This window comes from Coregonus lavaretus (genome assembly GCF_964263955.1).
Source record: "Coregonus lavaretus genome assembly, chromosome: 33".
NCBI lineage: Eukaryota > Metazoa > Chordata > Actinopteri > Salmoniformes > Salmonidae > Coregonus > Coregonus lavaretus.
In genome coordinates, this window is record NC_140020.1 from 12,228,810 (window position 1) to 12,255,273 (window position 26,464).

Here is a 26,464-nt window from a genome sequence, read left to right on the forward strand (position 1 = left end):
ACATGTGAGTGTTAAGCTAAAGACGCAAATGACAATCACAGACATTAACAAACAAGTTTCTCTCGAGAGGGAGACATGGCTCTTCTAGAATACAATAAGTATTATATATTTATATAGTACCAGTCAAAGGTTTGGACACACCTACTCATTCCAAGGTTTTTCTTTATTTTTACTATTTTCTACATTATAGAATAGTGAAGACATCAAAACTATGAAATAACACATATGGAATCATGTAGTAACCAAAAAAGTGTTAAACAAATCAAAATATATTTTATATCTAAGATTCTTCAAATAGCCACCCTTTGCCTTGATTACAGCTTTGCACACTCTTGGCATTCTCTCAACTAGCTTCATGAGGTAGTCACCTGGAATGCATTTCAATTAACAGGTGTGCTTCTTAAAAGTTAATTTGTGGAATTTCTTCCCTTCTTAATGCGTTTGAGCCAATCAGTTGTGTTGTGACAAGGTAGGGGGGAGGGGGAGGGGGAGGGGGGGGGGGGGGGGGGTTATACAGAAGATAGCCCTATTTGGTGACTCCATATTATGGCAAGAACAGCTCAAATAAGCAAAGAGAAATGACAGTCCATTACTTTAAGACAAGGTCAGTCAATAAGGAACATTTCAAGAACTTTGAGAGTTTCTTCAAGTGCAGTCGCAAAACCCATCAAGCACTATGATGAAACTGGCTCATGAGGACCGCCACAGGAATGGAAGACCCAGAGTTATCTGTGCTGCAGAGGATAAGTTCGTTAGAGTTACCAGCCTCAGAAATTGCAGCCCAAATAAATGCTTCACAGAGTTCAAGTAACAGACACATCTCAACATCAACTGTTCAGAGGGGACTGTGTGAATCAGGCCTTCATGGTCAAATTGCTGCAAAGAAACCACTACTAAAAGGACACCAATAATAAGAAGAGACCTGCTTGGGCCAAGAAACACGAGCAATGGACATTATACCGGTGGAAATCTGTCCTTTGGCCTGGAGTCCAAATTGGAGATTTTTGGTTCCAACCGCCGTGTCTTTGTGAGACGCGGTGTGGGTGAACGGATGATCTCCGCATGTGTATTTCCCACCGTAAAGCATGGAGGAGGTGTTATGGTGCTTTGCTGGTGACACTGTCTGTGATTAGTTTAGAATTAAAAAGGCACACTTAACCAGCATGGCTACCACAACATTCTCCAGCGATATGCCATCCCATCTGGTTTGGGCTTAACAGTTGTTATCTGGTTGTTTTTCAACAGGACAATGACCAAAGACACCTCCAGGCTGTGTAAGGGCTATTTTACCAAGAAGGAGAGTGATGGAGTGCTGCATCAGATGACCTGGCCTCCACAATCCCCCGACCTCAACCCAATTGAGATGGTTTGGGATGAGTCGGGGAGTAGGTGTGTCCAAACTTTTGACTGGTAGTAATATATATATAATGTCTTTACAGCACTGATGGTGCATTTCACACCTAGACTAGAGCCCTTAGGCGGGATTCATTCTGATCGCACTTCGTGACTGTGCCATTTAAAAGGTAATTTCCGATTTAGCTGACATATGCAGCATTTACTGTGAATGCGGTCTACACGAATGCGGGAACATTGCCTTTAGAAGGACCATTGCATAGAAAGCGCGATTGGATTGAATCCCGGCCTTACCGCTGATCTGATTGAATCCCGGGCTTAGGGCTCTTCAATTTGTATCGCTGAAGCGTTACAGATTGCGCACTAGAAATGTAAAGGTAATTTTCGATTGAGCTGACATATGCAGCATTTACCGTGAATGCATTCTCTGCTAATGTGGGAACATTGCCTTTAAATTTCAATCACGCTGTAACTCTGAATTTCAACGATATGGTTTGAATAAAGCCCCTAGTCTCTCTTCTCCCGGTCCAGGGAAAGCAGCATCTTCCCTCTGGGTGAGTCCCCGATCAGAGCGGGAGTGTCTGAGAAAGAGGTCCCAACTGTGGGCTCTAGGGACTGGGTAGTGGACGGGACAGATGTGGCGCTGATGTCGCCTGAAGTTCCAGCAACATCAGGTGGTGGGAGCCCTTTGTTAGGAGATGACAATGCTTTATTAGGAGATAATGAGAGCGCTTTGCTATGAGATGATAACAATGCTTTATTCTGAGAGTTTATAAGGCTGGCGTCATCCATCTCGATTACCTCAAAGTCGGCGTCATTCCACTGGTCTGCCTCGTCATCCTCCTGCTGCTCCTCTTCCTCATCATTGGCTCCTGAGTCCAGCAGGCCTTGGCGGTACTCGCTGTCGTCAGGCTCCTTGCGGCCCCTGATGCGGGGTGTCCTGCTGGGGCCGCTGGGGGACGAGGCCAGCCAGAACATGAAGGGGAAGAGGATGGAGGTGATGGTAGCGCTGGCCAGGGTCAGGTACATCAGCAGGGGGTGACCATGGATCCTCCCCATCAGGAAGCCCATCAGGGCGGGCAGGACCATCTCCCCCAGGGCCGCCCCCACCACGAAAACTGCCGCTGAGCGACCAGTCACTGTGGTGTACTGCTCCACCCAGGAGATCCCACTGGGGAAAGTGGTCGACATGAAGGCACCGTAGACACCAGTGCAGAGCCACAGGGCCACCCTGTTCCTGTTGAAGAGAGTGAGGAACAGGGAGGACAGGGTGCAGCCCACCAGGCTCAGTAGGATCATGGTGCCTGGGTGCATGCAGGGCGCAAAGAAGATGGCCAGGCCCCGGCAGGCAGCGAATGTCCCCCAGAACAGGGAGTTGAGCCCTGCTGCCTGGGCCTCGTCCATATGGATATAATCCTTAGCATATGTGAAGATAAAGGAGCCGTACGCCACCTCGGCCCCCACGTACCAGAAGAAAAATACAAAAAGCATGGCGATGAGTGCGTTGTGATGCTTGGACACCAGGGGCTTCCCTGAGGGGGTCTGGGCCCTGCCCTGAGAGGGCCTGTGGCGGGCGTAGAGGATGAAGAAGAGGAGGGAGATTAACAGGATGAAACCACTGATCACAATGTAGGCCCACATGGACTTGAGGGTGCTGCTACTGTAGCACATGAGCGTAGAAGGAGACAAGATTTGGGACATATCTGTGACAGGCGGGAAGGTTGAGTTTGGCGGAGAGGTTGATGTTGCCGGCAGGGAGGTTGATGTTGCCAGGGTGGTTGATGTTGCCAGCGAGGCTGCCATGCTGCCGTTCGTAGCCACATCCAGGTCCAAGTCTGTTCCAAAGAGCAGCTTGGCGATGATGGGCGAGACAAAGGCCCCTGCGGCGAAGCTGAAGTGCAAGGCCTGCAAGTGGGGGCCAGCCTGATCCCCCCACGTCTGCAGGATCAGGACATTACCACCTGCCAGAGAGGAGAGCAAACGGCATCAGAGGCATTCACTGACGACCATGTCTTGTACTGTGCAGTAAGTAGGTACCTATTTACTATATTAAAGATAGATTGTCTGTTCCTACCTGTATCTAGAAAGCCCATAGAAACTCCAATACTGGACATCAGAGCAGTGAGGAGAAGGGCCGTCTTAGAGAAAGGGATTGCAAACATCCCAAACGCTGTCACCAACATGGAGAGGCCTGTGATGAAGATACAGTGTTATACAGTGCACCATGCAATGGTAATGAACACCCACAAAAAACACCTACAGCATTCTTTGATAAACATAGGTGATGCATTTACAGTAAGGCTATTTTGTGCATGCTGTGTACACTAATACATACGGAACAAAAAGATAAAACGCAACATTCAACAATTTCAAAGATTTTACTGAGTTACAGTTCATAGAAGGAAATCAGTCAATTGAAATCAATTCATAAGGCCCTAATTTATGGATTTCTCATGACTGGGCACGCGGTTGTGAGGCCGGTTGGACATACTGCCAAATTCTTTAAAATGACCTTGGAGGCGGCTTATGGTAGAGAAATTAACAAATTCTCTGGCAACAGCTCTGTTGGACATTCCTGTAGTCAGCCTGCCAATTGCACGCTCCCTCAAAACTTGAGACATCTGTGGCATTGTGTTGTGTGACAAAACTGCACATTTTAAAAGTGGCCTTTTATTGTCCCCAGCACCTATGTAATGATCATGTTGTTTAATTACACTGAACAAAATATATAAACGCAACAAATACATTTTCCATATGCACAAAAAGCTTATTTCTCTCAAATGTTGTGCACAAATTTGTTTCCATCCCTGTTTATCCTTGCCAAGATAATCCATCCGCCTGATAGGTGTGGCATACCAAGAAGCTGATTAAACAGCATGATCATTACACAGGTGCACCTTGTGCTGGGGACAATAAAAGGCCACTTACATTTTTTTGTCAAACAACACAATGCCACAGATGTCTCAAGTTGAGGGAGTGTGCAATTGGCAGGCTGACTGCAGGAATGTCCAACAGAGCTGTTGAATGTTCATTTCAAGCTGCCTCCAACGTCGTTTTAGAGAATTTGGCAGTACGTCCAACCGGCCTCACAACCGCAGACCACGTGTAACCACGCCAGCCCTGAGGAGTATTTCTGTCTGTAATAAAGCCCTTTTGTGGGAGAAAAAAATCATTCTGATTGGCCCACCAAGGCCCACCCATGGCTGCACAACTGCCCAGTCATGTGAAATCCATAGATTAGGGCCTAATGAATTAATTTAAATTGACTGATTTCCTTATATGAACTGTAAAATCTATGAAATTGTTGCATGTTGTGTTTTATTTTTGTTCTCAGTACAGCTTCTTGATATGCCACACCTGTCATGAGGATGGATTATCTTGTCAAATAAGAAATGCTCACTAACAGTGATGTAAACAAATTTGTTCACAGAATTTAAGAAAAATAAGCTTTTTGTGCATATGAAAAATGTCTGGGATCTTTTATTTCAGCTCATGAAACATGGAACCAACAATTTACATGTTGGGTTCATATTTTTGTTCAGAATAATAATAATAATAATAATAATAATAATAATAATAATAATAATAATAAATGCCATTAAGCAGATGCTTTTATCCAAAGCAACTTACAATAATGCATGCATACATTTTTCATATGGATGGCCCTGGCAAACCAACAATCCTGGCATTGTAAGCACCATGCCCTACCAACTGAGCCACACAGGACCACAAAGCTTAGAGGTTAAATATGTTGTTGTTTTTTGCCAACGGACACTATGTATTTGCGGTTTGAGTTAAGTCTATGTATATTTTAATTTGTTAGACATACCCAGCAGCAGAAGGCTGTTCATGCAGTCAAAGAGAATCCCTGACAACACAGAGCCACCTATATAGCCCATGGAGCGGCCTATGAAGATGTAGGAGATATTGCTGATGTCCTGGTTGACGTTGATGGCCAGGTCTTGAAACGTGGGGCCTAAAACAGAGATACACATCCCCTGGAAGACAGAAATAATAAAAAACACTTACTAGTATTGTCAAGTATATGTAAGATACAGCCCTGCCCCTTGTGCAGTTATCAGGCAAACATTGGTAACATCTAAGTCCCTATCATTTTATGGATACATATATTTTGAACTTTGTGTGGCAGCCAATGGTAAAGAATGTAAATATGTTGTTTTCATGTCCCTTTCTAAGAAGACAGTTATTCAAAATTGTACATTTGGCCAGGTGCCAGGAAGTAAAAGTTCTGAAGTTGAAGAGTCAGTTTTACCAACTAGCTCTGTCTTACTTCAGAATGAAACGTTCCTCCATGTTTCTCAAACGTCAAATTTCAAAGTGCTCAAGGTTAAGTTTTGGCATTAACTCCGACTTTTTAAGGTTATGGTTAAGTATTGTCATTAACTCAGAATGGTTAAGGTTTGGGATAGGCTTAACACAAAAATCTAAAAAAAACTACTTTCTATCGCTGGATTCGAACATGCAATCTTTGGCCCCAGAGTTTAGGCATGAATTCCGAAAGTCTAAGGCAAGGGTTATTGTTTGGCATAGGCTTAAAACAAAAATCTCAAAAACAACTTTCTATCGCTGGGGTCGAACATGCAACCTTTGGCACCAGAAGCATATGCTTACGCCCATCGCCTTCCAATGCCCTATTAAAACCGAAACCTACTTGAAGGTAACAGCGCTAACTGTTGCCCATGTTGGCCGTTTTCCACGTCCTCAGACATGGATGGACTTCGAATACTGACTTGTATCACGGGTGACCTGGCTGGTTTTACAGATCCTGCTCATTCAAGATATAGGCCTAACAACGCTCATTTTACTTGAGAATAATAAAGTAACCACTGAAAGAACCACAATCACAGAACTTGGAAAGGCTAGATCTTATTGAATGGGAATACATACATTAACCATGTGAGACTCGTGTACAATAAGATTAAGCTTTAAACATTTAAAGACAACCTGCATTTGAGTGTTTGTTAAGATATGGGGATAGGGAAACAAAATCCTAATAATAATTTCCATGCAAACCAAAATATGCAATAAACCAGGGGAGTATTCATTCCGCCAATATTGTTGCAAAACGTTTCTTAAACGGAAGCAAACGGAACGAAACGTGGAGGGACCTACCGGTACCTGCATTTGTCTAACAGAAACTCTCGTTTTGCTCTGTTTGGTTCTTAAACGGTAAACGTTTTCCGTAATGAATACACCCCTGATAGAATGATAGTAGCTCATTTCAGGGCCTTGATGTTGACAAAATGGTCAAATTCAGTCACTTGGGCTGACCTACTAGCCTAATAACAAGCACTCGTCATTACCAGTCCGAGGAATGATGCACAGAGCGCCAAGGTGATGATCCAGCGGCTGTAGCCTCCAGAACCGCTGGCGCTGCTAACTCCACCGATTATCTCAACCTCACCATCGAACCCCGAATTCGAACTCCTCTTCCTCCCTTTCATTACACTCTTCACCCCTCGCCTCGTGTCTTTCCTCTTGTCAAACAGAGTATGTTCCTCTTGGTCATCGTTATTATCATCCTCCTCCATTCTAGCGAAACGAACATGCTTCGTTTTCACAACAGGATCTCTGGCGGCCGAGGCAGACATTGTCGAGCTGTCAAATTATGGCTGCGCTGTATCCTGCGGTTCGGCAAGCTTGCGCCAGTGCGTTTGGTAAACAAACTGCGCGCACTGACCGTTCCTTGAACGAGACTTGCTGATATCGTACTATCTTTTCGGTTCATTCAGTCATTAATTGCATGAATAATCGGATAGAGAGAACGTTGGCTGGGGGTAAAAGCCGTGGTTCCATATGTCAAGTGTATGACATTAATATGGATGACATCGTCACATGATTGAAATTCATTCATTGAAAACAGAGACATCTAGCGGTCATACTAGAAATGTGAGATGTTTTTTTAATCATTAGAAATATTTGTGCTTCTGTGCTTTACATGCACGACTACATAACAATGATTTACACTTGTAAAAAATGTGTTAGAGGAAGCGATAAATGAAAGGGTGGTCCAATATTGACATTGGATTACAGCACACAATGCAATCACCCTTTGTTTTACACACTAAGTGTACAAAACATTAGGAGCACCTGCTCTTTCCATGACATTGACTGACCAGGTAAATGCTATGATCCCTTACTGATGTCACCTGTTAAATTTACTTCAATCATTGTAAATGAAGGGGAGGAGACAGGTTAAAGAAGGAGTTTTAAGCCTTGAGACATGGATTGTGTATGTGTGCCATTCAGAGGGTGAATGGGCAAGACGAAAGATTTAAGTGCCTTTGAACGGGGTATGGTAGTAGGTGCCAGGCGCACTGGTTTGAGTGGGTCAAGAACTGCAACGCTGCTGGGTTTCCTGTGTGTATCAAGAATGGTCCACCACCCAAAGGTCATCCAGCCAACTTGACAACTGTGGGAAGCATTGTAGTCAACATGGGCCAGCATCCCTGTGGAACGCTTTCGACACCTTGTAGAGTCCATGCCCTGGCATATTGAGGCTGTTCTGAGGGGAAAAGGGAGTGCAACTCAATATTAGGAAGGTGTTAATCATTTTTTCTACACTCCGTGTATACCCTTGCATTAGAAAGTAGGAGCCTGAAGAATGGTGTGTGTGTGTAAGCATAAAGTATAAATACATAAGTAGCTTAAATAAACTAGGCCCTATAGGTTGACAGAGGCGTTGAAAGGCTCGAATTGCGAGTGTGTGACCTATAATAATTTTACCATGATGCAACTGAAGTGATGAATGAGAAACTCAAGAAAAATAAACCATTGAGTCATTCCTTTGTTAAAAAGATGTATTTTAAATTTGAGTTGTTTATTACATATCATACAATCAAATTAAAACACAATCATGCAATTAAAAAAATATGAATACATTTTTAAAAGCAATAACATGCTGAAATGACTACATACAGCTATGGGTGATTTGAATGATCAGCAATATACAATGTTTACATAAAGAAATATGTGAACCAGGAAAATGACAGAACAATGCAGAAAACATGGGGTGAAAGTGAAAGCTGAAAAGTATATATTTGTGACATTACATTATGCATTACAGAATTCTAGTTGCATTATCAGGCATCAATATACACTCTGAATCACTCCTGTGTACAGCAAGAGTTGCAATAAAATCTATATATAACCTACATATGTAAGTAGAAACATATTATTACACCATTTCAAACAATATGCTGTTGAATTTGGTCTTTAGCCACTTAACAAAAATAGAACATGCATAGACTCATCTTTACATTCACTTTATATTCTCTAAATATTGGGACATTCCCAAAAAGTGACAAACTTCTTTGGATGGCAAGGAATTCATTCAGTACGAGATAATTTCTGTAATCAATAATTATACTTAAACAATTAGTATTGTTTATGGCAAAGGGGTATCTCAGTAAACCTCTGAGGTACAATTTCAGGAATTTCCATTACTTGAGAAATTACCTGAGGCTTTCATTGGTGAATTGTGCAACTGTGTATGTCTATGATGTCCCCCCAAAATAACTAACACTGACATTAGCATAAACGTTAAAAAAATAAACAACTTCATAAAACAAATTATATATAATTAGAAATGCCCTATTAGAAAGGTATTCTCTAGTTAGAAAAACTAAACAAAACACGTCTCCAACATTCCTTGTGACATGGGTATTATTTCATTTGAACATTAATAGCAAAAAATTTAACTGAAAATTCAAAGCTTTAAAAAGAGCTAATTCCAAAAGCAAGATTGAAGTTCAAGATAGCAACTTTTCTTCTCAGAATTAGAGATTTATTTGCATTTCCCAGGTTACAAAATTCCACTGAAGTACTTCTCAGACACAAACACTGTTCTGTGGTACAGATAGGCAGCAACACACCCTTTCAGCGCAAACAATGACGTCTAGGAAGCCGAAAATACTATTTTACACAGTCTCTCTCCTTATGTTTGTATAATCAATAAGGACATACAGTGGAGGGGAAGGGAAATGTTGCCAGTTTTGTAATGGTTTGAACCTTCAGCCTGTTTCGGTCTCACAATGACTGTTAGGACAAAATACCAGAAATGTGCATGACATCTGAGGTAGATTGTGTCACAAGTCTTGCCTTGGAGAAACCAATGACCCACAATGCTGGATAGTTTGGATTTTAATAAGTTATTACTTTTCTGCGTGCTTAGTGGTCAAGGGATTGTCGAGTCAAAATCCTTCACTGTAAAAGTTGTGGGTTCTCAAGTTCTCCAAGCGCAATCTTTATAATTATCAATGATTGTTGAATTGCAGGAGGGTGATTTTAAATGCAGGAGGGTGATAAATGTTTGAAAAGCCTAATAAACTATCCTGAGGGTGGTGCTTTGATAAATAGAATTGGCTGTAGACAAATCAGCCATTTTATTTTCTTTACATTTCAAGGCCACACCCAGAAGAATCAATACAACATAAAAATGGTGGACCATTTGGTCCTTAATATATCAAATAATGAGAAAGGCCAACACCCATCAATTATGGCATGACATCAGCCACTAAAAAAAAACTCTAGAAAAAAATAAATACAAATATGAAAAATATGATCGTTTAAAAACAAATATTTTTTTTCTAACAAGAGTTTAACAAACTGAGCACATAGTTGAGTCAAGTTAAGCATTAATGGTCACATCTCAAATTACATTTGAAATATGGTGGCGAGAGTGAGCCTACTACAATTAGAAGATATGCTGAAAGTATAACATTGGTTTACTATATGTGCGGGACAAAATAATGCTCAACTTCAACAATAAAAATCAATTCATAATATTAATTAATTAATCCACGTTTCATGTAAATGACTCCCCACAAATCAATATTGACGTTCATCCTTCACTCACATTGCATAGTCAGACGTTTAGTTTTAGGATCCTGTTCTGTGCTGGCTATAAACTATGTAGACAAAAATGATGATGGTGGTTCTGATGTAGAAACACTGAAAAGGATTCTCAGGCACTGTGTACGGTGGGAAAATAAACATTCAAGCTATACTGTATCAGAGATCATAACAACTGAATACAGCCTCAGGTAAAGTCAGGCCTATTTCAGGTCCAGACTACTGCAGCCTTGAGATGACGATGATGATATTTCATGAGCGGGATGCTTTAATTGTGCTTTAAGCTGCTCCCTTGAGGTGCCCAAACACCTTTAAAACTAAGACAATAGTAAACCCTACAACCACTAGAAACGACCTACCTCCCCACACATTATCACATACAGCACTTCTTTGAAGTGATATTGTATGCTCAGGTCATACTTAATCAAAAACATAATTCACAAATTCCCCACACATTCACAATCTTGCCATGTTTTAAGAGACCATCAAAAACCCCACAGGTAAACAGAAAAATGTTGACTGAAGGTTGACAGCATTTTCCCCGGTTAAATCTACTTAGCAGTATACGTTTCATACTTTTTAAAATCTTTGTTATACTGTAGTCAAGACAAGCAACACCCACTTACTTATACTACTTATGAGATGATTGGGGTCATTTGAGAAACAATACATACCATATATGGTCAATTACAGTGGGGAAAAAAAGTATTTAGTCAGCCACCAATTGTGCAAGTTCTCCCACTTAAAAAGATGAGAGAGGCCTGTAATTTTCATCATAGGTACACGTCAACTATGACAGACAAAATTAGAAAAAAAAATCCAGAAAATCACATTGTAGGATTTTTAATGAATTTATTTGCAAATTATGGTGGAAAATAAGTATTTGGTCAATAACAAAAGTTTCTCAATACTTTGTTATATACCCTTTGTTGGCAATGACACAGGTCAAATGTTTTCTGTAAGTCTTCACAAGGTTTTCACACACTGTTGCTGGTATTTTGGCCCATTCCTCCATGCAGATCTCCTCTAGAGCAGTGATGTTTTGGGGCTGTCGCTGGGCAACACGGACTTTCAACTCCCTCCAAAGATTTTCTATGGGGTTGAGATCTGGAGACTGGCTAGGCCACTCCAGGACCTTGAAATGCTTCTTACGAAGCCACTCCTTCGTTGCCCGGGCGGTGTGTTTGGGATCATTGTCATGCTGAAAGACCCAGCCACGTTTCATCTTCAATGCCCTTGCTGATGGAAGGAGGTTTTCACTCAAAATCTCACGATACATGGCCCCATTCATTCTTTCCTTTACACGGATCAGTCGTCCTGGTCCCTTTGCAGAAAAACAGCCCCAAAGCATGATGTTTCCACCCCCATGCTTCATAGTAGGTATGGTGTTATTTGGATGCAACTCAGCATTCTTTGTCCTCCAAACACGACGAGTTGAGTTTTTACCAAAAAGTTATATTTTGGTTTCATCTGACCATATGACATTCTCCCAATCCTCTTCTGGATCATCCAAATGCACTCTAGCAAACTTCAGACGGGCCTGGACATGTACTGGCTTAAGCAGGGGGACACGTCTGGCACTGCAGGATTTGAGTCCCTGGCGGCGTAGTGTGTTACTGATGGTAGGCTTTGTTACTTTGGTCCCAGCTCTCTGCAGGTCATTCACTAGGTCCCCCCGTGTGGTTCTGGGATTTTTGCTCACCGTTCTTGTGATAATTTTGACCCCACGGGGTGAGATCTTGCGTGGAGCCCCAGATCGAGGGAGATTATCAGTGGTCTTGTATGTCTTCCATTTCCTAATAATTGCTCCCACAGTTGATTTCTTCAAACCAAGCTGCTTACCTATTGCAGATTCAGTCTTCCCAGCCTGGTGCAGGTCTACAATTTTGTTTCTGGTGTCCTTTGACAGCTCTTTGGTCTTGGCCATAGTGGAGTTTGGAGTGTGACTGTTTGAGGTTGTGGACAGGTGTCTTTTATACTGATAACAAGTTCAAACAGGTGCCATTAATACAGGTAACGAGTGGAGGACAGAGGAGCCTCTTAAAGAAGTTGTTACAGGTCTGTGAGAGCCAGAAATCATGTTTGTTTGTAGGTGACCAAATACTTATTTTCCACCATAATTTGCAAATAAATTCATAAAAAATCCTACAATGTGATTTTCAGAATTTTTTTCTTCTCAATTTGTCTGTCATAGTTGACGTGAACTATGATGAAAATTACAGGCCTCTCTCATCTTTTTAAGTGGGAGAATTTGCACAATTGGTGGCTGACTAAATACTTTTTTTCCCCACTGTATGTCCCCAGTGTTAATTTGAAATATAGTTTTAAAAACAAACCCAATAAATCTAGTTTGTGTTTTTCTTTTCAAAATTCTGCAAAGTCTGAAATCTATATTTAAGCTTGTATTGGACATTTCTACTCAATGAAAATAATTATCCTCAATGCCCTTAAAGAATGCACATTGAAAACGGGAGAATTTGCTAGTGAGACCGGCCACTGCTATTCTTATGTAAATAAGTGCTTGCAGCCTTCAAAATGCACCCACGTAAAGCATGTGTTCCCTTGTAAGAAATATAAGATGTGAGATTTCCCCATTTTCCATTTTAACCTTCAAGTTAATTCAACAGCTGGAAGATTGATGGAAAACAACAATCCAATGCATAGCTCTTCAAGATCACATTAATGTTCAATGTATTATTACTTCAGAATGTTCCCCACATACAAAAGCAGCCATTAAAATATTGTTTACACATACACCACAGGTCAATACATATTTTGTCTATATTTGTATCATAAAAAAATATATAATAATCAGCAGTTCCAAGTGTGTGCGCCTGCAAGTGAGTATGAACTGTGTGTATGTATGTCTGGGTGTATCTCTTTGTTTTGAGTGTGTTTTGGATGACAGACTTAGATGACAGATTCGGGGTCTGCGGTCTTCAATGCTAGTGCATCGCCCTGACCCCCACTGTTCCTCTTGAACTCCAGCATCTGCTCCTGAGTGCCATCCTTGGCTGCCTCCTCCTGCTCTCTCCTGATACGTCTAGCCTCCACCCAGGGGATCAGACACAGCACGGCCCCACCGATGATGGGAGGGATACCAGCCAAATAGAAGGCCACGTCGTAGCTCCCCAGCCTGTCCCTCAGGAACCCTGGAGAGAGAGCGAAATCAACATCTGGGAGTCGTTCATCATGACTCATGCAGTGTCCTAAAAACTGGCCTCAACAAAACGAGGTACAAAGTTCAGCAGCACTCCTGAACCCCACAGGTCAGCTATAGTATACCCCCAGTCCTGAGGGCATAACCCTGTAACTACAAACCACAGTGAACACCTTATTTGGTCCTCTCAGATATAAAACAAAGGCAGGCTTATCTGTGCTGGGACTGAGTGATCCTAAGTAGTGTGTCCAACCCACTCTTGTAACACAAACAGAGCTGATTATTACTGTCCAGTGAAGACAGTGGATTAGGTGCAGTGGCTGGGCCTCGCCCTGGGTGGACCGCCTTCTTAATCACGGTAACTCCCTTGCCAGGTAAGTATGAGTAGTAGCGGCAGGTAGCTTAGTGGTTAAGAGTGTTGTGCCAGTAACCGAAAGGTCGCTGGTTCTAATCCCCGAGCCGACTAGGTGAAAAATCTGTCGATGTGCAAGGCACTTAACCCTAATTGCTCCTGTAAGTCGCTCTGGATAAGAGCATCTGCTAAATCACTAAAATGTAAAAATGATTAGGGTCAGAGCCAATAAGGCCCCTCTGTCCGTTGCCCCTTGTGGTTGTTTCCCGTCCCTCAGCAGCACTGAGTTCAATTCAATTCAATTTATGTCATTTAGCAGACGCTCTTATCCAGAGCGACTTACAGGAGCAATTAGGGTTAAGTGCCTTGCTCAAGGGCACATCGACAGATTTTTCACCTAGTCGGCTCGGGGATTAGAACCAGCGACCTTTCGGTTACTGGCACAACGCTCTTACCCACTAAGCTACCTGCCGCCCATTCAGTTGAATGACTTCCTGACTTTCCCTTAGTTTCCTTCTCTCTCCCTGGAATGCCAGTCTATTTCTGAGAAAAACAGATGCTTTGTCTGTAGTACAGTGCAAACAACAGTGCAAACAGGTTGCACATGACTCATGTGGATATGAATGACATCCAAGTGAGAAAGAGCTTAACATGAATGGACGACTGTGCACTCAACATTCCAGTGGTGGAATTTACATACATTTTCCACAGGGTATATAATTTCTTACACAAGTATCATATTCATGACATAATGTCTCTACTCATATCAAGTTGTAATTGTAGAATGTGTGAAGTTGCCATGTTCTAAATATAATTAGTTACAGTATGTTCCTTTATGTTAGGTGGAGTATGAATGGAATGCTTTACTTTCACAGTTCCACAGATAAACACCAGGTGGCACCAGAGATTTCTAGAAAAACAATTAATCTCAAACTCATACTCCAGGGAGAAATGCATTAACGTTTTACATCATCAAGCTAAATGTTAATATCAAACAGTGTAAACTAACCAAGTGGCTGTATGGTTACTCTTGCAGCAACAGAATGTCCTATTGTCCCCAGCAGAATGATGTCATTATGATTCTAGAGACACTGAGGCTGCATCCCCATTCTTGTGCACTCGCAGTCATGAATATAAAAGCATTGGATTGGTTTAAGCATTGGAGGGAGTTTCCACCATTGTTAAATCTATGACGGGAGAACTGTGGAGCATTGGGATGCAGCCTGGCTTGTCCACTGAACTATACCTGCAATAGGAGGCCCCACGGTCATGGGCACAGACATCATGCCCAGCAGGAAGCCGATGGCCTGGGACACGTTCTGGGAGCCCACCAGCTCGAAGGCAATGGGGGCCATGATGCAGATGAAACAGCCGTCAAACAGGCCCATGAGCAGACACACCGCAATCAGCCCTCCGAAGACATGACACAGAGGGATCATCATGGACATCACGCCAATGACCATGAATGAAGACACCTGGGGGGGGGGAGATATAAATGTGATGAACACAGCAGCATTGCATCTTTACATCAATCATTGCATCAACTGGAATACAGTAATGGTTATGGCATGGGGTTGGAGCTGCATGACACCATGACGCCCTAAATTCCACATATAGCAAACTATATGGGGTATAGGGCGTCATTAAAGACCAGCCTAGTCATGGTCTGGCCTGTGCAGGATCGAGGATAGTAGGCGTTACCTGTAGGTAGACCTTGTTGACTCCATGTACATAGTCTGCCACCTGGCCGAAGATGAGGCGGCCCACACCAGACGTGACGCCGATGCACATGAGCAGAACCTCCTTGTTGGCGTCTTCTCCAAAGCGCTCCTCAACGTGCTTCATCTATGGGACCGACACGGAGGACACAACCATCTCATCAGCACTCAGTCACATCAGAACACAGCTGCCACATGCAGTTAGGGCCTAATCAAATGACACGTCTAGTAGAAAACTGACACAAAAGACTTATAGATGCTTATAATTGCTTTGTTTATCGACGTCATTGGAGGGATGGTGAGATGAAAAGGGAAGCATATGGAACACAATGTCTTAGCACAGTATGTGCATGATTCATTGGGGATCTACACGTGTGTTTGTGAAAGTGTATACGTTGAGTTGTGTGAGTTGGGGCCAGTCTAAAGAGGGCTACACAGCAGGTGTTTTCAGTCATGGCCCAGAGAGTGGTCCCTCCCCCTACTCTACACCACTCCTTTTTCAGAAGTGGGGGGGCAGGGCGCACCACAGTTATACATATCAGACCCCTATATAATATTTACAGCAGCCCCTGCAACTCCTTCTGCTCAACTCAAAGTGAAAGAGAGAACACTATCACAAAAATCGGGGGATGCATAGTTGCGGTCATAGCATGTGAAATGCGGCCCAGATGTCGGTTTTTCAAGGCCGCTGCCAGTCCCTCCTACCCAAGAGCACCAATCTGTGAGCCCCAGAGCTGGGGAGGCTGCCTGGGAGGCCCGGCCCGGAACCTGGAGGCCAGCCAGTAGTTACAGCCTCCAGGGACACAAACACTACATCCAAAGCCCTTCCTGCTGCTGCCTCCCAGTCAGTCAAAGAGCCTCTATTCCACCTCCCCACCCCTCTACTACTTCCCCCACCCTGACCCTCCTCTACTACTTCCCCCACCCTGACCCTCCTCTACTTCCCCCACCCCGACCCTCCTCTACTACTTCCCCCACCCCGACCCTCCTCTACTACTTCCCCCACCCTGACCCTCCTCTACTACTTCCCCCACCCCGACCCTCCTCTACTACTTCCCCCACCCTGACCCTCCTCTACTTCCCCCACCCTGACCCTCCTCTACTTCCCCCACCCTGACCCTCCTCTACTTCCCCCACCCTGACCCTCCTCTACTTCCCCCACCCCGACCCTCCTCTACTACTTCCCCCACCCAGACCCTCCTCTACTTCCCCCACCCCGACCCTCCTCTACTTCCCCCACCCTGACCCTCCTCTACTTCCCCCACCCTGACCCTCCTCTACTTCCCCAATCCTGACCCTCCTCTACTTCCCCCATCCTGACCCTCCTCTACTTCCCCCACCCTGACCCTCCTCTACTTCCCCCACCCTGACCCCCCTCTACTTCCCCAATCCTGACCCTCCTCTACTTCCCCCATCCTGACCCTCCTCTACTTCAACCACCCTGACCCTCCTCTACTTCCCCCACCCTGACCCTCCTCTACTTCCCCAATCCTGACCCTCCTCTACTTCCCCCATCCTGACCCTCCTCTACTTCAACCACCCTGACCCTCCTCTACTTCCCCCATCCTGACCCTCCTCTACTTCAACCACCCTGACCCTTGTCCACCTCCCAGTCAATCCCAGCAGATCAGTCAGCCACACACCGATGGATAGATTATTTATCTGTCATTATTTTGTCTTTATTTAACTAGGCAAGTCAGATAAGAACAACATGTTATTTACAATGATGGCCTACACCGGCCAAACCCGGACGACGCTGAGGCAATTGTGCGTCGCCCTATGGGGGATTATGCAACAACATATTCTCTATTCATTGGTTTCCTGCTTTATTGGCTCCAAGGGGTTTCCTCCACATACTCTCAGGGGCTGTGGATGAGCCTAGGCAGGAGGCCAGGTCACATGGTGTGTGCGTATGTGACTGATGCGCCTATCACGGTGTAGTGTTAAATTGGAGCAGCTGTGAAATACGTTTCTCTCACTCACTCACACACACACACACACACACTTTCCTTTACCTTCCAATATTTAATGGGATTGAACAACTGAATATGGCAACTTTCAGGATGAGAGAGAGTAAGTCAGAATTATGGCCAGCATTGTATTCCCTGTGAGCCTATGCTATGCTACGGCAATGGAGGTTAAAGGGTTTACATGTTCAAGACGTGTCCTGTGCTTTCATCACCAGTCAAACACCACACTGGAGTAGGCCTATATGGGGACCTCATAAGATTTTGGCCATGTATCTTGACTAGTTTAAGGAATTTGGCCTTCCTACATGTTCTAAAGAATTTTGGCTTCATCTCTAATTTACGATCTCAGAAAGAAACTGTAACATAAATAATGCAGTTGGAGATGCATAAATGTGCAGAGACATCTCCATGTGAAACCCTCCCCCAACAACACACTAATCAAAAGGGTTTACTGCCGGCAGAGGATCATCTTATTAACCATATGATAAAGAACTGTAATAAAAACATAAAAGGGAACTCTGACCCCAAAACCTCTAACATCAGAGTATGTGTGTTTTTGGTTTTACTATCATTTCCCCGGTCCCCACAAGGAAAAATGCTATTTTAGGGTTAGTTTTAGGGTTACATTTAGGGTTAGAATTAGGGTTAGGGGTTAGGGTTAGGAGTTATTGTTAGGTTTAATATGGTGTTCAGTACATTTATCTAAGGCCATCCCTTTAAATTTGGTGTATACAGTGGGGGAAAAAAGTATTTAGTCAGCCACCAATTGTGCAACTTCTCCCACTTAAAAAGATGAGAGAGGCCTGTAATTTTCATCATAGGTACACGTCAACTATGACAGACAAAATGAGGGAAAAAAAATCCAGAAAATCACAATGTAGGATTTTTTATGAATTTATTTGCAAATTATGGTGGAAAATAAGTATTTGGTCAATAACAAAAGTTTCCCAATACTTTGTTATATACCCTTTGTTGGCAATGACACAGGTCAAACGTTTTCTGTAAGTCTTCACAAGGTTTTCACACACTGTTGCTGGTATTTTGGCCCATTCCTCCATGCAGATCTCCTCTAGAGCAGTGATGTTTTGGGGCTGTCGCTGGGCAACACGGACTTTCAACTCCCTCCAAAGATTTTCTATGGGGTTGAGATCTGGAGACTGGCTAGGCCACTCCAGGACCTTGAAATGCTTCTTACGAAGCCACTCCTTCGTTGCCCGGGCGGTGTGTTTGGGATCATTGTCATGCTGAAAGACCCAGCCACGTTTCATCTTCAATGCCCTTGCTGATGGAAGGAGGTTTTCACTCAAAATCACATGATACATGGCCCCATTCATTCTTTCCTTTACACGGATCAGTCGTCCTGGTCCCTTTGCAGAAAAACAGCCCCAAAGCATGATGTTTCCACCCCCATGCTTCACAGTAGGTATGGTGTTCTTTGGATGCAACTCAGCATTCTTTGTCCTCCAAACACGACAAGTTCTATTTTGGTTTCATCTGACCATATGACATATGACATTCTCCCAATCCTCTTCTGGATCATCCAAATGCACTCTAGCAAACTTCAGACGGGCCTGGACATGTACTGGCTTAAGCAGGGGGACACGTCTCGCACTGCAGGATTTGAGTCCCTGGCGGCGTAGTGTGTTACTGATGGTAGGCTTTGTTACTTTGGTCCCAGCTCTCTGCAGGTCATTCACTAGGTCCCCCCGTGTGGTTCTGGGATTTTTGCTCACCGTTCTTGTGATCATTTTGACCCCACGGGGTGAGATCTTGCGTGGAGCCCCAGATCGAGAGAGATTATCAGTGGTCTTGTATGTCTTCCATTTCCTAATAATTGCTCCCACAGTTGATTTCTTCAAACCAAGCTGCTTACCTATTGCAGATTCTGTCTTCCCAGCCTGGTGCAGGTCTACAATTTTGTTTCTGGTGTCCTTTGACAGCTCTTTGGTCTTGGCCATAGTGGAGTTTGGAGTGTGACTGTTTGAGGTTGTGGACAGGTGTCTTTTATACTGATAACAAGTTCAAACAGGTGCCACTAATACAGGTAACAAGTGGAGGACAGAGGAGCCTCTTAAAGAAGAAGTTACAGGTCTGTGAGAGCCAGAAATCTTGCTTGTTTGTAGGTGACCAAATACTTATTTTCCACCATAATTTGCAAATAAATTCATTAAAAATCCTACAATGTGATTTTCTGGATTTTTTTTCTCTCAATTTGTCTCTCATAGTTGACGTGTACCTATGATGAAAATTACAGGCCTCTCTCATCTTTTTAAGTGGGAGAACTTGCACAATTGGTGGCTGACTAAATACTTTTATTCCCCACTGTATGTACTTAGAATTTGACGCACTCACTAGAATATATGGAGAAAATGGTTCAGAATATTAGGGATCAATGAAAGAAAGCCATGTAAACACATGCAAATTCATCTCCTTTTCAGCACCCATTGGTAAATAAAAAGTGTTAGGAATGTGTTTATGAATAATACAAAAACTGGTTTGGAGAGCCTTTACGCACTAAATATATTGCTGAATCAAAAATACAGTGATCAATTGGGTTGAGATGTGGTGACTGATTTCCATGGCATATGGTTTACATCGTTTTCATGCTCATCAAACCATTCGTACCCTGTGGATGGGGGCATTGTCATCCTATGGGGGCATAGTCATGGTAGCCAAAATAATGACCTGCCCAGCATTTGTATATGACCTTAAGCATGATGGGATGTTCATTCCTTAAGTAAGTAAGGAACCACACTTGTGTGGAAGCGCCTGCTTTCAATATACTTTGTATCCCTCATTTACTCAAGTGTTTCCATTATTTTGTCAGTTACCTGGACATATGGTCAGGTAGATTGACAGTCTGTGAACTCATCGGCGTATAGCAATAGAGTACTGTCTGAAGTGTGTGATATCTATGAAGATGGCACAGCCACATACTAGTGACCTTCATAGCGGATATAAGAATTTGTGACGCCCAAATGTCTACTATTTTTTGTGCCTAGACCTCGAATATTATACTATACTCCATGGTATAGCCTAGTAGTCTCATTAAACCAGCCTGGCCAGTGGGCATCATCCCTCCCTATCGACCACATAACCTTGGGGGATATTGACTGATTGTGTCCCAAATGGCATCCTATTCTCTATATACACTATATATACAAAAGTATGTGGACACCCCTTCAAATTAGTGGATTCAACTATTTCAGCCACACCCGTTGCTGACATGTGTATAAAATTGAGCACACAGTCATGCAATAATCTCCATAGACAAACATTGGCAGTAGAATGGCCCGTACTGAAGAGCTCAGTGACTTTCAACGTGGCACCGTTATAGGATGCCACCTTTCCAACAGGTCAGTTCATCAAATTTCTGCCCTGCTAGAGCTGCCCCGGTCAACTGTAAGTGCTGTTATTGTGAAGTGGAAACTTGGGAGCTTCATGAAATGGGTTTCCATGGCCGAGCAGCCGCACACAAGCCTAAGATCACCATGCGCAATGCCAAGTGTCAGCTGGAGTGGTGTAAAGCTTGCCCCAATTGGACTCTGGAGCAGTGGAAACGCGTTCTCTGGAGTAATGAATCACGCTTCACCATCTGGCAGTCCGACGGACGAATCTGGGTTTGGCGGATGCCAGGAGAACGCTACCTGCCCGAATGCATAGTGCCAACTGTAAAGTTTGGTGGAGGAGGAATAATGGTCTGGGGCTGTTTTTCATGGTTCGGGCTAGGCCCCTTAGTTCCAGTGAAGGGAAATCTTAACCCTACAGTATACAATGACATTCTAGATGATTCTGTGCTTCCATCTTTGTGGCAACAGTTTGGGGGGAAGGCACTTTCCTGTTTCAACATGACAATGCCCCCATGCAAAAGCGAGGTCCATACAGAAATGGTTTGTATATACCGGTGTGGAAGAACTTGACTGACCTGCACAGAGCCCTGACCTCAACCCCATCGAACACCTTTGGGATGAATTGGAACGCCGACTGCGAGCCAGGCCTAATCGCCCAACATCAGTGTCCGACCTCACTAATGCTCGTGGCTGAATGGAAGCAAGTCCCCGCAACAATGTTCCAACATCTAGTGGAAAGCCTTCCCAGAAGAGTGGAGGATGTTATAGCAGCAAAAGGGGGGACCAACTCCATATTAATGAGATGTTCGAAAGGCAGCTGTCCACATACTTTTGGCCATATAGTGTAGTGCACTACTTTGACAAGAGCCCTATGGGTCCTGGTCAAAAGTAGTGCACTATATAGGGAATAGGGTACCATTTGGGACGCACCCTCTAATTGTGTCCCTGTCCGAGATATTCCTTAGTATTCTGGCACATGGGCTGACCATGTGACCTACTGCTAACTGACTTACCACCTGCTAAGTGTACCTGTCGGGAACATGGAACATCCTCCCTAAATAAATACCCACTATCCACTCACACACACACCATCTCCAATAAGGCACGACCAAGGCACAGAAACAACACAACAGCGTCATTGCACACTGACGCACGCTCTCTGACACACATGCACAGGCAAACAAACAAACACAACCATCATCATCAATGACACACTCTCTCCACTCTCTCTCTCTCAAACTCACACACATTAAATGAATGTCTCAGTAAGTAATGCATAAACACACACATGCACACACAGACACACGTACACCCAGACAGACCCAAACTACTCTTTCAAACCAACATACACAAACATGGCCATTGAGAGCTCCACAGATCTGCTCTGTTCTTGCTAAACTAATTCCATCTGCAGCTCAGCCAGACAACAACACTCCTCCTCATTCTGTCCAGGAGCTCTATTATAACCCTTTCACCGCCAGACTCCCTCTCCAGCACCCAGCAGCTGGTTGCTTCATTAAAAACAACCTAAATGGGTTTGTTTGTTTGTTGTCAAAGTGGTGGGAGTTAAAAACGTTACCGGTGAGAGTGACTAACACAGTGGTGCAAATCCAACATCAATGGAAATGCTGAATAAACCTTCTAATTTGATAAACTGGTTTCATGATTGACTGTAATTAGGAAGCACTGTGAGAAAGCTAACCTGCACTGCCTGTGACACTGTACCTTATACAATCCATGCACTAACTGATCTTCTGCTGCCTGCCCTTTTTTTTTTGCACACCAATATCATCCAGGCAGCTCTGAGGCATCCCTGGCAAATAGGGGGCCTACCATAGATGTATGATCTTAATTTGAGCCAGTTTGTTACAGCAGGAAAATAATCCTGGCGCAACAGGAAATTATGATTATTATGTGGATTATAGTTCACTTTTAAAAAATTGTAGGGGTTGATACATGTTTTGATACGGCAAATCAAGTCAGAAATGTTTTAGTGAAAATAAACTTTAGAAGCCTTTTTAAACCTGGAATACACTAAAAGTTTGCATTTCCTGCTGTGCAATAAAATTCTCAGCAACAAAAGAGTGATCAAATTAAGATCCTATTGAACATCTGTCCTTACATCCTACTCTCCTTTACAGTTTGTGTCAAAAGTGGGATGCAAGTTGCAACGCGTTACTCTTCAGGGTACCACCACTCTATACTATCCTCCTTTAACAGTACACACCCACTGGGCACAGATGAACAGTTTTTGCCCAATGGGCAGCTACTCTAGCATGGACTTCACCCATATCCTGCAAAACCTGTACAGTTCAACATTGGACATGCAACAACAAGAGTAAACTTGTGTAAACTTGTCCCTGGAAATGCCTTTCCCTTTGATCAGACCTCTACAAACACAGTCGTACATGAAATACACTATCTAATCCTCCAATATGTGAAATATCTGGAATAGTGTGAGAGGGAAAGCTTCTGCAGGACTTTAGAACGGGCTTGGCTTCAGATAAGGGGGAATAGTGACTGCGAGTACGACACGCACGCACACACACACACACACACACACACACACACACACACACACACACACACACACACACACACAAACCGTGGCACTAAAGGGCCTCAGCACTTTGACCAGAGCAGAGGGAGGGAAAACATAACAGCTAGCATATCCCACTAAGCTTAGCGGCTCTGTTAGTCCCTGCACACAAAGGTGAGCTTTCCCTTCCTGAAAGGTAAGGTGAACAATCCAGCCTTTCACCCCTGGGTTCCCCTGTCTTCCTGGTGTTTCTGGTGACAGAGGGGCTGGGGCCCGGGGATGGGGATAGGGCTGGGGATGGACACTGACAGGGCCCGGGGATGGGGATAGGGCTGGGGATGGACACTGACAGGGCCCGGGGATGGGGATAGGGCTGGGGATGGACACTGACAGGGCCCGGGGATGGGGATAGGGCTGGGGATGGACACTGACAGGGCCCGGGGATGGGGATAGGGCTGGGGATGGACACTGACAGGGCCCGGGGATGGGGATAGGGCTGGGGATGGACACTGACAGGGCCCAGCGGTGTCCCAGCCGTGTAGCAGACACTGGAGAAGTGTTAGGAAAACACAGAGTGCCTTCCCCAGGAGAAAGTGACCTACCTCCAAAAACAAAGTAATCTCCTCCAAGTAAACAGTGTCCTACTGAACCCTGGGACAGACCCTCCTCTCCCCTCCTCACACCTCTCCTCTCCTCAGATGTTTTCTTCCTAAATCATATTTGTCCATCCTATAAATGGTATATGCAACATTGGAATAATAAGACCTGTGTTTATGTAACTTTGCCTTGGCTGAAACTGGACTATCTTTACTCTCCCCAGTTCAAACCTCCCAGCCTGACTCTCCACACAACTAAAGCATCTACTGTAAGGCATTGCTATAAAGTACTGTAACTGGTACGCATCCAAGCAACTTGTAGCACATTTAGAAACTGTTAGGAATGGAGTGAAAATTCTGTATTTAGATAGAGGATAACTCAGTCTGGAATAACTGAGTTCTGGGGAGTCTCATGCTCTTTGACATATGCTGTGGACAGTATAATATTGGCTAAGCCTGATATGCTACTGTTCAGAATTCATCAGTTATCTAAGAGTGTTAAAGGCACCACAGATTAACAGTCCAGTATGATATGTAAGCAGTGCTTGCATTTTCTATATTTGTACACCCATTTAAAAGAGAAACAAAATCTTCAATAAGCTGACAGAAAAACAACAATTGATGTGTGTGTCTAAGCTTGATAAGCCTATTTCATACCAGCTTATGGGCTCCTGAGTGGCGCAGCGGTCTAAGGCACTGCATCACAGTGCTTGAGGCGTCACTACAGACCCCCGGTTCGATTCCAGGCTGTATCACAACCGGCCGTGATTGGGAGTCCCATAGGGCGGCGCACAATTGGCTCAGCGTCGTCCGGGTTTGGCCGGTGTAGGCCGCCATTGTAAATAAGAATTTGTTCTTAACTGACTTGCCTAGTTAAATAAAGGTTTAAATAAAATAAATAAAAAATTAACAGCACTTCAAATGTTGAGATATATATATATATATATATATAACAACAAAAAAAAGTTGAACTGAGAATAATATTTCTGGAACAGGCAAAAGGTCAGGAGAGGTGCTTAAAAGCAACTCTTGTGCCATAGGAAGGAAACAAAATAAACTCAAAAAACAGTCATACAGATCATTGAGTCCATACAGTAACTCAAGTTCACACACACAGAAATACTGTATTTAGCCCAGCACTGCATAGTCCAGGTGTAGGCTCCCCCTCTCCTCACCTTTCACACTAATAATACTTGACTAATGTGTTTTTGGAGATCTATTGACCCCGATTACTGCCAACTGAGTTACCCAGAGCCAATGTCCAAAACCCATAATTTACATTGACATTTTAGTCATTTAGCAAACGCTCTTATCCAGAGCGACTTACAGTTTTATGAGGGAGATATTAAGAATATGATGGACAGCGGACACTAAATCAAATAGATTTAGTGTCTGCTGGAGGGACTGCTGAGGGGAAGACGGCTCATAATAATGTCTGGAACTGAGCTAATGGAATGGCATCAACCACATGGAAACCATGGAAACCATGTGTTTGATGTATTTGACATCATTCCACCGATTCCGCTCCAGCCATTACCACGAGCCCGTCCTCCCCAATTAAGGTGCCACCAACCTCCTGTGAAATCAACCCCACATGTTCCACACTGCCACGTCTCTATAATGTGTTTCTACCTCTTTTCTACATGTCAGTAACCTTTAACACATAGAGACCTGAGTAATGAACACAAATAAACAAACACACACACACACACATACAGTACACATCAAAGATCACCCTATGAAAAACAAAACCACTCACCAGGTGAACGTAAGGCACAAAGTATCCGTAGAGGGCTGCAGGGATGCCGAAGGCCCAGATCCGGTAGCCCAGAGACTTCCAGATGTTGACATTGAATACCTTGCTCATGGGTGGGAAGCGGCTGCCTGGATTGTTGCTGTTGACAGGCTTGGGCAGCAGGGGAGTATAGGTTAACCCAGCCAGCATGAGGATGAACATGAGGATGCTGAGGACCCTCATGGTGTTCTGCAGGCCCACCTTCTCCAGCAGGCCAGACAAGAGGAAGGGCAGGGTGACGGTGAAGGCAGAGCTGCCGGCCGTCACGATGCCGTTGACAAGGCCCAGGCGCTTCTTGAAGTAGTGTCCCAGGATCACCAGGCTGGGCTGGTAGGCGAAGGAACAGCCCGTAGCGAACACGATGCCGTAGGTGAAGTACATGGGACCCAGGGACCTGTGGGGTCAGAGAGGAGACACCGGATAGGATGCGAGGTCATGTTTATGTTTACAGCTGCTTAAAGTTCACACAATGAAAAAGAAAGTTTGAGGAACTTCACTCCATAGAGGGGCTAGCTAAACAAGTTCTCACGTCTGACTCACTTGAGTCTAGTTTGGAAAACAAACCAAACACCAGGGTGAAGATGATTGAGCTGCTGTGAACTTGCTGGCTTGGTTAAACTTCCAACACCTAGAGGGTCCCAGTTACAGCCTCACTCCCAGGGTGTGTGCACTATGCTGACTGAGTCATGTCAGCCCTGTGTGTTTGTTTACCTCCCAGTCCTCTGTGAACCAACAGCAGGTAGGACTTTAGGAGGGT

General features: G+C 44.0%; 2 protein-coding genes across 2 annotated transcripts in view; both read right to left on the reverse strand.

The window, feature by feature from the left end:
- Positions 1-1,786: 1,786 nt before the first annotated feature.
- On the reverse strand, positions 1,787-7,038 carry LOC311108028 (sodium-dependent glucose transporter 1-like). Its single transcript, XM_084150665.1, has 4 exons — positions 6,678-7,038; positions 5,183-5,351; positions 3,428-3,544; positions 1,787-3,314 (listed from the first exon to the last, which is right to left on the reverse strand). The coding sequence occupies exons 1-4, from the start codon at positions 6,963-6,965 to the stop codon at positions 1,861-1,863; spliced, it is 2,028 nt and encodes a 675-aa protein (XP_084006791.1). The 5' UTR covers positions 6,966-7,038; the 3' UTR covers positions 1,787-1,860.
- A 5,563-nt stretch (positions 7,039-12,601) lies between these two features.
- The window catches only part of LOC311108656 (monocarboxylate transporter 10-like), a 71,136-nt gene continuing 57,273 nt past the window's right edge, over positions 12,602-26,464 (reverse strand). The window contains exons 3-6 of the mRNA XM_084151349.1: positions 25,672-26,101; positions 15,441-15,584; positions 14,986-15,214; positions 12,602-13,379 (exon numbers count right to left, since the gene is read on the reverse strand). Of these exons, the coding sequence (XP_084007475.1) occupies positions 13,138-13,379; positions 14,986-15,214; positions 15,441-15,584; positions 25,672-26,101 (1,045 nt within the window). The 3' untranslated portion in view covers positions 12,602-13,137. The remainder of the gene's footprint in view (positions 13,380-14,985; positions 15,215-15,440; positions 15,585-25,671; positions 26,102-26,464) is intronic.

Coding starts and splice junctions, on each gene's coding strand:
- LOC311108028 (XM_084150665.1), bottom strand. CDS start 6,965: ATGTCTGCCTCGGCCGCCAGAGATCCTGTTGTGAAAACGAAGCATGTT. Junction 5,352..6,677: donor GTGCATCATTCCTCGGACTG/GTAATGACGAGT, acceptor TCTGTCTTCCAG/GGGATGTGTATCTCTGTTTT. Junction 3,315..3,427: donor TATGGGCTTTCTAGATACAG/GTAGGAACAGAC, acceptor CCTCTCTGGCAG/GTGGTAATGTCCTGATCCTG.